Genomic DNA, 12,778 nt, shown 5'->3' on the forward strand with positions numbered 1-12,778 from the left:
AACAGCCCCAGCTCCTTCAGCCGCTCTTCATATGATTTGTCTTCCAGGCCCTTCACTAGTTTCGTTGCCCTCCTCTGCACTCGCTCCAGCACCTCGAGATCTCTCTTGTATTGAGGTGCCCAAAACTGGACACAACACTCGAGGTGTGGCCTCCCCAGTGCTGAGTACAGGGGCACAATCACCTCCCTACTTCTGCTGGTCACACTATTTTTGATACAAGCCAGGATGCCATTGGCTTTCTTGCCCCCCTGGGCACAGGCCGGCTCATATTCAGCCGTTTGTCAATTAGAACCCCCAGGTCTCTTTCCTCCAGGCAGCTCCAGCCACACTTCCCCCAGCCTGTAGCGCTGCAGGGGGTTGGTGTGGCCCAAGTGCAGGACCTGGCACTTGCCCTTGTTGAAACTCATGCCATTGATCTTGGCCCAGTGATCCAATCTATCTAGGTCCCTCTGTAGGGCTTCCCTATCCTCCTGGGAGTCAACACTCCTGCTTAACTTGGTGTCATCTGCAAACTTGCTGATGATACACCCTATGTCCTTATCGAGATCATCAATAAAGACGTTAAATAGAAATGGTCCCAACACTGAGCCTTGAGGCACACCACTAGTGACCGGCCACCAGCTGGATTTGATTCCATTGAGCACCACTCTTTGGGACCTTCCAGTCAGCCAGTGCTTGATCCAACAGATCGTATGCTCGTCCAGGCCGTGTGAAGCCAGTTTTTCCAGCAGATTTGTATGGGGGACAGTCATTGCTCATTTCTCTTGAAACCACTTCTGCATCTGGGAGAAAGCCCTGTGCCTTTCCTTCCCTCTTTCCTAGTGTCTCACACTGATTCCATGTGTGGCTGCCAGCAATCCCTTGTCTTTAGTGCCACAATTTCCAGTGCCCACCTGAGCGTCTACAACATTTACCACCACTGGCCACTCTGAATATTAAACCTGAAGAAACAGCGCTGCTAAAAATTCTTTGAAGCACAAGCTAATAATAGTAGATTAAACAAAATTATAAGAGAGGGCTCTTTTCCTGGCCTGTTGCACCTACCACAGATGGACTTCACTGCAATAGTCTGGAAGATCTGTCACGTCAGAGCAGGATCTTGATTTAAACGCAGATTGCTGCATTTCTGTGTTCTCATCCTACTTGAGCAACTAAATGAAGGCCCACTCATTTGAGAAAGCTTCCTAATTATGCCATAGAGCAATAGCAACATTCTAAGCTTAAAATGACCCAAAAAAATATTCTCAAAAGTGCGCTTGAGTCAAACTCACCATTAATGCATCAATACTGTTTAGTAACTACTTGAAAATGCTGCTGATTAACTAATATTTCCAGTAGGTTAAACTAAACAAGGTTAAAAATGTAATCTTTAAGTTAAAAGTTCTTGCTAACTAGAGACAACTCCACTGAATTTTTAAATCTCTTTCTACATGACTGCAAGAAATTTGCTTAATCTTACAATGCCTCCATTCTGCTCTCTTCTCAAACACAAATTACAATAGCACCCTTGGAAATCCTTACACAGGTGGCGTCATTATCCATTTTGAAAACTTTCAATATTTAAATGAACAGGTTGCTTAATATAGCAATCTCTAATTAGTATGTTGCATAATTCTGCTGATGCTTCCAGGCAGAAATTGTCATTCATGAAGGATCTAATAACCCTGTAACATTTCTGCCTCCCTGCCAGACCCTCTTAACTCTCTCAGAGGAGTATCCATCTGTCCACCACACATACCTGTTTAAAAGGCAATAAAAAACTTCCTATTTATCCACTAAGGCTTAGCCCTACACTGATTTTTTTGGCAATAGATGCTGTTGCTGCTACATCATATGAGTGTGAGCGCACATTGTTCTGAGAAGATTAACTCCCACCCTGATTGGGGAAATTACAATTCCTCCAGTTAAATCAAAGAGGAAAAATCCAATTCAGTTAATTGTCACTGGAACTTCCCGCCCTCTCTTCTGTCACACTAAACTGCAAGGAGCACCCTGACAGCACTCAATGTGTTTACTTTAGAGAAATCTATTTTCAGAGACTTCAGGACATGCTGATGGTCATCACAGGAATACAGTAACCTTTGCATTCTTCTCTGTTAGGAGACATCTAAAGACAGCTAGAGATGTACCAGTAATATAAAACCATTTCTAGACAAAAAAAGGTGCTCTTCAAAATGACTTCAGTCCCTTCCCCAACTCTCTTTTAAATCACTGTCTTTAAAGGACCAATCTTCCCAATTTTTCTGTCGCTGCATGTAGAAGATGGTGCCTACTAAACTGCAAACAATGATATGTTTGTCCTGGAGCTGTTCTTGAAGACTATTTCCAAGATGTGTTTTTGGAAAGTTATCTAGAACACACCACTAAAATGTTGCAAAGGCTGAATATGACCAAGACTATGGAACAGGGAGGCCCTACACATGGCCAAATGGCTGAAGCAGTCATCTGGGATGCAGGTGGTGGTGCAGTCTCCAAAGGTGCTCCTGACAGGTCTGCCACCTCTTACTCAGGAGGCAGGAACTATAGACTCTGCCAGTTCCACATGGGTGTGCTGACCTGAGCTCTATGTGTTCACCAGAGGGCACCTGATCCATCCCACCCCCACTGTCCCACAGCAGAGGCAAGATGGAGCCAGTAAACGTCCAGCAATTCACTTTCTTCACAGATTTTAGCTGCCTAGCCAAAGTGGGGTTTGTAGGAAAGTTCCCCTTCTCATTCTAGGGCAAGTGTAGGTACACAAATATATGTAAACCACTGACAGCTGAAATTTGCATTTCCCATAATACTTAGTAACACCTTTGGCCCAAACAAAGTCAATCAAACATATCTCCTTTAAAATACTGTAGCATAAAAGCCTCTGTCATTCAGCCCAAAATTACTCCTGCACTCCTTTAGTATGGAAAATTCTAATTATTTTTTTTTTTATTTGAATGGGAACTGAGTGGAGCTTCTCATGGTCTGCTCACAGTGAGGTGAGGTGGTTTGTGTCTCCTCTCACACCAGGGTAGGAAGGTGATGGGCCACGAAAGGGTTTCAGACAGGATGCAAGGAGATGCCAGATTGACGACCAAGTGAGCAGATGAGGAAACAGTTTGGCTTAAACTCAAGCTAGTTATGATTCACAGACTTATTTACAGAGAGGTAATACATACTAATTAACTACAGAAAGAGAAAGAGATTGAAGAAACATGAGTTCTTTTTGCAGGGAAAAAATGTAAGCTGTCAAAGCTCAAATCAGAAAACTGTGCTGTTGACACAACCTGCCTTTCAATTTAGGATGTTTTTTAATTACCTAAGTATTCAAATGATGGTTGGATTGCTTAAGAAATTTCACAGTAGCAAAAACTGTATCTTTACTCTCAGCAAATAATCACTAATGTGCCATCAGCTCCCTCCATTCCAAATTGACTTGTGCTGCTGAACCAAGTGATGTGTAGGTTAGAGAACGTTTCAGGTTTCATGCCTTGTGAGTAGAAAACTACCACGCAATCAATTCCGTGGCACATTTCAAAAATACTATTTATGCCACCTAAGCATCCATGTATAGAGAGACTGCAATCACACACTATCAGGAGAGAGGTTTTCTTCTCGCCCACCTGGAGCATTTCCTCCTGCACTTATCAAGAATTTAAATGGAAGATGAGAGTTACAGGTTCAACCTCCCTGCAGCCACTGAGACAGAACAACTGTGCCATCTCATGTAACATGTCTTTCATTTTATCAGAAGAACTCGGTAGAGTTCACATGAAATCATTTTAAGCAGTCCAGGCAGCAACCTGACATAAATCAAGGGAAAGGCTTTGGGATTAGCCATTTCTGTGTGTGGTACTGATTAAAAACATAACATAAAAAACTCCCCTCGAGCCACTTTTCCAGCTTAGAGACTTAGGATATTGTTCTCTGGTCCACTGTTAATGTGGCCCTGTATTCTCATTAAATGGGGAAAACAATATATAAGCAATGTATCATCTCTTACTTCCACGTGTCATTACTGCAGTCCATGATTTACCACATACACGGGAATTACAGTGTTCACAAATAAATAAATATATAGAACCGTCATTCATGCCTTAATAGTCCATGTGATTCTATTTTCTTACAATGCTTTTTCTTTCTGGTGCCTCTCCTCCTCCTGCCTCCCCAAAACGAAAAAAAAAATACTAACAAAATGTTTGAAAGTTTAAATGAGTGCTATGGATTTCATGGTAATAAATTTGTGTGTTTGAAATTACATCAGCTGAATTCTCTGAAGACAGAAAAACAAGTATTTTAAGACAAGTTTCCCTCCTTCACCTGTAGATGGCATTCAGCCCATAGCTGTACGGGGCTCGGATGAGGATCCTCTTCACATTTGCAAGGATAGTCATGAACTCCCTCCTGCTGACAGGAACATCAGTGCCATGCACAAAGAAAGACTCTGGTTTCAGCACAATTTCTTCAGTGTGCTCTTCAGAAGGCGGCAGGTGAATCCCTTCTTTTGGAGCGTTGATTCGCAAGTCACCTCCCTGGGTAGAGCCATGAGAGATAGATATTTAAATTAGGAAAAAAAAAAAAATCAGGAAAAAAGCTTTATCTGTAGCCAGCTGGGGCATAGGATTTATTGAATAATATATTTTATAAGAATAATAAATATCAGGAATAACATTCACCTTTCATAACCCTGAAATGGGCTTGCCTGATACAGTTGAAAGTGCAAAAGAAAGTTTAGGTTATTCTGCTAAAACCTACTGTCAGGGCTTTGCAAAGGCAAAAGCTAATCCGTCCAGTGCCACGCGGCACAAAACCAGGTCTGCTGAAAGAATGTGAAAGTGCTACCTCAAACAAACAATGATTTTATTTCACAGAATCATAGAATGGTTAGAGTTGGAAGTAGCCTTAAAGATCATCTCGTTCCAATGTCCCTCTCACCTCCCACCAGACCAGGTTGCTCCAAGCCCCATCCAGCCTGGCCTTGAACCCCTCCAGGGATGGAGCAGCCACAGCTTCTCTGGGCAACCTGGGCCAGGCTCTCACCACCCTCACAGGAAAGAACTGCTTCCTGAGATCTCATCTAAATCTCTCCTCTTTCAGTTTGAAACCCTTCCCCCTAATCCTACAGCTCCCCTCCCTGATCCAGAGTCCCTCCCCATCTCTCCTGGAGCCCCTTGAGGGACTGGAAGGGGCTCTAAGGTCTCCCTGGAGCCTTCTCTTCTCCAGGCTTAACACCCCCAACTCTCTCAGCCTGTCCTCACAGCAGATGGGCTCCAGCCCTCAGAGCATTTTCGTTGCCTCCTCTGGACCTGCTCCAACATATCTATGCCCATGTTGGGAGCCCCAGAGCTGGACACAGTACTCCAGGTGGGGTCTCACCAGACTGGAGTAGAGGGGTAGAATCCCCTCCATCGCCCTGCTGGACACGCTTCTTTTGATGCAGCCCAGGATGCAGTTGGTTTTCTGGGCTGCCAGCACATATTGCCAGGTCATGTTGAGCTTCTTCTCATCCAACAACACCCCCAAGTCCTTCTCCTCAGGGCTGCTCTCAATCCATCCTCTAACAGCCTGCATTCATGCTTAGGATTGCCTCAATCCAGGTGCAGGACCTTGCACTTGGCCTTGTACATTGCCAGGTCACGTTGAGCTTCTTCTCATTCAACAACACCCCCAAGTCCTTCTCCTCAGGGCTGCTCTCAATCCATCCTCTAACAGCCTGCATTCATGCTTAGGATTGCCTCAATCCAGGTGCAGGACCTTGCACTTGGCCTTGCTAAACTTCATGAGGGTCCACCTCTCAAATCTGTCCAGGTCCTTCTGGATGTCATCCCTTCCCTCCAGTGTGTCGTCATGTTGAGCTTCTTCTCATCCAACAACACCCCCAAGTCCTTCATGGTGTCGTCATCAAACTTGCTGAGGGTGCACTCTCATCCCTTCCCTCCAGTGTGTCAACCACACTACATACCGTGGTGTCGTCACCAAACATGCTGAGGGTGCACTCTGTCCCACTGTCCATGTTGCCAACAAAGATATTAAACAGCACTGGTCCCAGTACTGACCCCTGAGAGGCTCCACTCATCACTGCTTGCCACTTGGACATTCAGCCATTGACTGCAACTCTTTGAGTGCAGCCATCCAGCCAGTTCCTTATCCACAAAGTGGTCCATCCATCAAATCCATCTCTCTCCAATGTAGACACAAGGATTTCTTCATTCTTCCTGATGAACAGGAAGAATATAGCTTTTTAAGCTACTGCAATATTACTAGAGGCTCCTTGAGATACTGAAGATTTTTGTTCTCTAAAGTGTGTCCATTTTCTGATACTATAAATTATCTGAAAGTACATGCACCCTGCTGTTTTGTGTCCTCAACCATTAGGCTTCATGCTGAACATCCAAAGAAGTAGGCAATTTTCTTTCTATCTTTTTGTTTGTTGGTGGCTGAAAATAAAATCACTTTACCTCTATGATGACATCAGATTGAACCATCAATTGAACTGTATCTTCTTCCTCTGTGAAGTCATATGAGACTGTAAATTTGAGACGTCCTCCAGCCGCTGCTACCTGGGGAGAAAAAAAAACCCAAAAAAAAGGAGTTAAATGAAAGCAAACAGGCCTTAACCATTTGGGGGCAATTACCTCCAGCATCAGTATTTCCCAGGAAAAGACTTCTAGTGTTCCAAAACCATATGCAGATATTTGGGTATTATAAATCTACGGACTATTCCCTTCTTGCTCAACCATCCAGAAATTATGCTTAGTCATTTTTCTTCTATACATGTTGAAGTCTGCAAATTCCTTAAACACATGGACTAGCAAAGTAATCAGGAACAGATCTGAAATCCCTGCAAAATTTCCACATGATCCTGATATTAGGTTTTCACTGTATTTCAGTTATATGGTCCTCATTTAAGCTCGGCCTCTACATCAGCAGCCTTAGAAATCTTCAGAAGATCTAATAACTTTAATTTTGCTGATGGGGCAAACTATCAAAAAAAAACCCCTGCCAGTGATGTTTTTCTTAGAATGAACTTTTCTCAGTTTGATGAATAGTCTGATGTCCTTACATTGAGGTGCCCAAAACTGCACTCAGTACTCAAGGTGGGGCCATACCAGTGTGGTGTAGAGCAGGACAATCACCTCCCTTGACCAGCTGGCAATGCTGTGCTTGATGCACCCCAGGACACAGTTGACCCTTTTGGCTGACAGGGCACACTACTGACTCATAACCAACTTGCCATCAACCCAAACCCCCAGATTTCCTTCCACGGGGCTGCTCTCCAGGCTCTTGTCCCCCAGTTTGTACGTTTAAGCAGGATTAACCTGTTCCAGATGCAGAATCCGGCACTTGCTTTTGTGAAATTTCGCATGTTCAGTGATTGCCCAACTCTCTGGTCTACCCAGATCTCTCTGTAGGGCCTCTCTACCCTCCAGGGAGCCCACAGCTCCTCCTGGTTTGCATCATCAGTAAACATTGGTGTGGGATGTTTATCTACACAGTGACCAATGCAACTACATTCATCTTTAATCGTAACAACATGAAAATACTTTTTTTTCCTTAGACACACCTTTTACAGCATCTTTGTTTTGCCTTTGGTCAAGGCCTAACACTGGATTATAACTAGAAAAGTAGAAAATTTAGATATCTGAAATACTGCAAGAAGTACCCAGACCTGCTTTCAGCTTTAGGCAAGCATTTTAAAAGAGTAACTTTTGCAGAATTACTTCATTTTTGTTTCAAGTTCAGACTAACTCAAGGATTCAAGAAAGTAAAAATAATGGGAAAACAAAGATTGTGTGGTTTCAGGCAAACTATAAAAAATATGTACCAAGACAGATTTTATTTTTTCCCAACTACATAACCTTTACCTTAGCAAATGAAAATCCAACATGAGGAATTGATAGGTCAAACGGGGAGGGGGGGAGAAGAAAGGAAAGGTTCTGGTTTAAAATAAATGCATGTAGAAAAGCAGTCAATAATGCAAACTTCGACCAAAAAGCTGTTAGAAACGAGTAGACAAATAGATAACAGTTTAGATAAAGCAACCAGAATGAATTGGGCACAGGAAAGGGGTGGGTTTGACTGCTCCAGAAAAAGGAACACTAAGAGGGAATAGGAAAATAGTTTACCAAAACATAAAAGACTGGAAAAATTAAATAGCCATTTCTATTTTCCTGTGACAACTGCAGGGAAGGCATAAAGAAAATTCAACTTGAGTATACAGAAGGCCTTCTGACTGTAAGGATGGTCAAAACAGTATCAAGCTACTTGAAAAATGCTATTGAATTCCTTCATTAAATGTTTAACAGCAGTTCAAACGTGTCAGAGATAGTCTAGGTACGATGCCTAAGAGTTGGAAATGAGACTAAGAAGTCCCCTGAGGTCCCTGCCAGCCACGGCAGGCTGAGCTTCACAGCTGCAGCTGGCAAGATTTGCATATCACAAACAGGATGGCACATTGAAGTCAAGGTCCCAAAATGGCACTTATCGGAGACAGTACCTGGTAGCTGGGAATATATATTCACGTTACGTGCTGTATAATAGCAATGTAGATTAGGAAAAAAACCCAACAAACTTATATAAACCAGACAGTACTGAAAGTACTACTTCCTTCTGCCATTGTTTATAAAGGTAATTTCCTTCCCCTGTATATTTAAAGTACAAGCTCACTCCCAGGCAAAAGAATTCAGAGGTCAACCTATCTGCCGCATGAACAATTTTGTCTCATTTGGTGCAAAAAATACTTTTAACTGCATTTTGAATACAAATGCAATACAAAAGTTGGGCACCTGTGAGATCCCTTCATTTTGCTGTTGTTCTCTGTATACCTGAAGATCCAGAGTTCTGCCTCAAGGACTGTCATCTGAGGCCATATCAACACCAAAGGGAACAGCACAAAAGCTTGCCTTGCTGGTGACACAGGCAGGCGGTGTTGAGACAGGAATAGCTGACTAAAAACGTCAAGGAAGTTCCACAGAATTTACTTTCTCTCTCCCACTTGTTTTTAGATTAATCCATCAAATATTTCCTCCCAGCTCGGGAGGCAGAATCTACGTGTTCAAGAAAAGTCACAGATCCCCCAAGAACCACAAGTGTAGGGGAGAGAAATCACAGCTATCTTAATTCCAACACACCAAATTTCTTGTAGATAATTTTTTTGCTTGTTCAGGGTTAATTTTATTCCTATTATTAAGTTACATGCTGCTAAAGGATATAACCCAAAGCAGACAAGACCAGTTACGACATCCTGAGGGTTGCACTCTGGGTCAGCCAAAGCCCTCTGAAGCAGGAGAGATGGCTCCTTTTCCCTGAACAAATGGCCATGCTCAAGGGGAAGAAAGCTGGAGGGCAGGAGGAAGCACTCAGTGCTACCTTGTGTGAAGCACACTTTAATGTTGTGCCTGTCACACTAAACCCACTTCTAAATCAAGACAAGTGATAGTAAAACACAAATATTTACAGCATTGAAAACAAACAGCATTGCTACAAATATTTGCAAAGTCGTAGCTGAGGAATTCTTGCATCTCTTCATATGGAAATCAAATTCTAGCAGTCTTTCTCTTCCTCCCCAGCTGTCAGTGCTTTTCTGAGGCAAGCTCTCAGGATCCCTCCTGCCAATGGCATTGGAGAGTACTTCTTTCTTGTGCAGCTTTCATAACCCATCCTATCCTTGAATCATTTGGGGATTTACACTTTCCCTCTCCAATGCCTTAGTAAATCTGCCTGTAAAGTTTTAGCTCTTACTCCACTCCACTAGAGGCTGCCTTATTCCTTCTGAACGACATCTGCAAAGTGTAAGTTCAGAAGATCAGGAGCTACCTCCACTAACCAGGGTGCCATTTCCAATCCCTGATCTCTGAGCAGTAAAATGCCCTTCTGTCAGCTAGGAAGAGACAAGTTTGTGATTAAAGCATCTAAATATAGATGCCTTTTTGTGAATTAGATGACCATGACCCTCCTGAGTGGAAGCCAGACGGAATATATTGGGGCATCTGATATGGCACTACGGGGCTACATGTAGACAACTGGAGAAGTTCTTTGTACAAAGGAATCTAGAGAGTGGCTGGTCTGTGGTTTCCCCACTGATAGACAACTTTCAAATCACTTCACTTCATATTTATATTTAGAAAGTCAAAGGAATCTAGAGAGTGGCTGCTCTGTGGTTTCCCCACTGATAGACAACTTTCAAATCACTTCACTTCATATTTATATTTAGAAATTAACTTGGAACACATAAAATATGTTTCACAAATGAGACAAGTATTGCACACTAAGTGAATTATTGAAATAAAACATGCACTTTGCTCATTTGTTTAGTAGTAAAATCTATATCAGAACAGATTTAGCTCAGAGAGGCTCTGACCTCAGGCCCAGACCAAGAGAATGTGACACCTTCAAAAGCAAAAGTATATTTCTGCATTAAACTAGATTTACACCAATACTCATGCAACACCAAACTCTAGAAATCAGCAAGGTAAAAGGCACCGTTAGCAAGAAGTTGGACAATCTTTTCCCTCTTCACTGACAGCATTTCTAGCTGAAATATCTCCACTGATACACTGTATTAGAGACAAGCATTACAGAGAGTTAACATTTTTACTAGACCAATAGAGCTGCAATGCAACTCTAGAAAGGTGACATGCTTTTGGAAGCATGAACCCTGCTTGCTATTCCATTATTGTATACATAAAGAAACAATTGGAACTATACCTAGTGATCAAATGCTACCAGAAAAAGTTAAAAAAAAACCAAACAAAAAACAGAGGTTTACAAACATGAACGGGCAGAACATTTCAGTGGAGAAAGCTAGTGCACACACTGCTGAATGCAAAACCAAGGAGAAGCTCAAGCTGCTGATAGTAATTCAAGGTTCCAAGAGATGATAATGTTCTCTTATTCCAGAAGACACCCCCAAAACACACAAACACCTCATTTATTTCCTGATATGCCAGTGAATGTTCTTTTTGTTGCTGTCACGATTATGAGAAATGATGCAGATGCTCACTCAGCCTTCCAGTGGCTCTGCCATATTCCTGGTGGCAATACCTACCCCTAGATACCGTGCTTGAAGGTAATGAAATCATATTATCTAGAGTTTAACGTTCCCTGCTGGCCTTCTTGAGTTTCCATGAAATAGAGCTGCAATAAAATGGTGAAGTTTATTTGGACTCTTTCACCTTCACAAACTCTCTAGGTACAGGTTACTTTTATTCAGCAAATACAGAGATATCTGCCACCAGAACACCAGCACTAACTATGTGAAAGAAATTCATTTTAAAAAAAAAAAAAGGTTGCTCTTAGTTTATTAGTGGCTAATTTATTCCACAATTGATTGGCACCTCTGCAGTTGCGATATGATTTGAACAATGTACCATCTTAACTGATGGCCAAGTGTTTATCTGTTCTTCTAGCCAGCCCCCCCAGTGCAGAAAGGAATGGACAAAGGGCTGCTTTTCCTAACTTAATTTACTTACATTGAAGAAAATACTCTATTGTTAATCCAGCTCTCATCTAGATTATTATCTTCTTTACGATAAAGTGATGACTAAATTTATGACAGTTAATTCTGTTTTGCCAATCCAGTCTTCGTGCTGGTTGTAGAGTGAGGGAAGGCATGGACTAGGGAAGAATTCTGATAGAACCATCACCAAGAAATCATCAAACTTTTATTCATTTAGTAATAGCTCTCAGTAAAGATTGCATGTTTTAGTTCTGCTCAAGATCCAATTAGAGATTAAATACACTCTCCTCTCTTAGACAGACTTGAATTTAGATAGGATATAAAAGCTCTTCTGAGGCATTATAGTAATATTTCAGATAAAGCAGGGAGCAGAATAATCATGTTCCATTTGAATGACAGTATAGTTCTGGCTAGCTTTAAAAAATGCCAGGGCCTTCTTCATAGGAAAAGTTACATTTTTTCCCCTGAAAGAATGGGCTCTTTCCCCAACTCTTTACCACCTACAGTTGCTCCAACTCTGTCCCAGCCAGTTCAGAATCCTACAGTTTCCCTGCCTAAGTACACTCAAACTTCTTCTATATAAATTGTATAAATTGATGCTACATTCTATTTAAATTCACTTATTCAGAATATTTCTCCAAAGAAGTTAATGGAACAAGGAGGGAATAAGCTTATATAAAGTAGCCTGACTGCTACATCACTTGGTTCCATTACTTTCCATGAGTTTTTTCTACAACACTGAACCACACAAAGGGGAAACAGAGCATTTCAAACCATTCACTGTCAACTCTAGTTTCTTGAAACCAACCACTCCAATAATAAAGTCACACTATAAAAAGATTTCCAAGTAATTCTTTTCTGGAATCTTATTGAGGATGTTATGATACGGTCTCCTTAATTTTTAGTATTTCCTCTCCTGATCCCAAGTAAAGGCAGAGTTGAGTCAAAGATGAAGCAGTTTTCTTCAATGTAGCCACTAATTTGATCACAAAATGTTCTCCAATGTCTAAGCTATACCCTAAGAAATCAAAGAGTAAGCTGTAAAGCACAGCAGTGAGAAAACATTCATTTGCTCTATCTATCTCAAACAACCTGTATTGAAAACTCAAAAAAAATCCTTAAAAACTGATTGCATAAGACCTTCATCCTTCATACACTGGATAATGGAACAACACATTCACAATAAATCTGAATATTTTAAAGTTTCCCAGCAATGGAAAGAACTGTCCAATCTGCAGCTTTCATTTTTTTCCCCAAAAAACTGTTACTGAGACACTGTATTAACATCACCATTTCGTAATCATGGTCCTCTTCCTCCTTAGATGAACCAGAGTGCATTATTTGGAA

General features: G+C 41.7%; 1 protein-coding gene across 1 annotated transcript in view; it reads right to left on the reverse strand.

Moving 5' to 3' along the window:
* The window catches only part of LAMA2 (laminin subunit alpha 2), a 412,919-nt gene that overhangs the window by 190,843 nt on the left and 209,298 nt on the right, over positions 1 to 12,778 (reverse strand). Inside the window, exons 13-14 of the mRNA XM_014942611.1 lie at positions 6,432 to 6,533; positions 4,294 to 4,505 (exon numbers count right to left, since the gene is read on the reverse strand). Coding sequence (XP_014798097.1) covers positions 4,294 to 4,505; positions 6,432 to 6,533 — 314 coding nt within the window. The remainder of the gene's footprint in view (positions 1 to 4,293; positions 4,506 to 6,431; positions 6,534 to 12,778) is intronic.

The sequence above is a fragment of the Calidris pugnax genome, unplaced genomic scaffold, assembly GCF_001431845.1.
Source record: "Calidris pugnax isolate Ruff unplaced genomic scaffold, ASM143184v1 scaffold86, whole genome shotgun sequence".
Taxonomy (NCBI): Eukaryota; Metazoa; Chordata; class Aves; order Charadriiformes; family Scolopacidae; genus Calidris; species Calidris pugnax.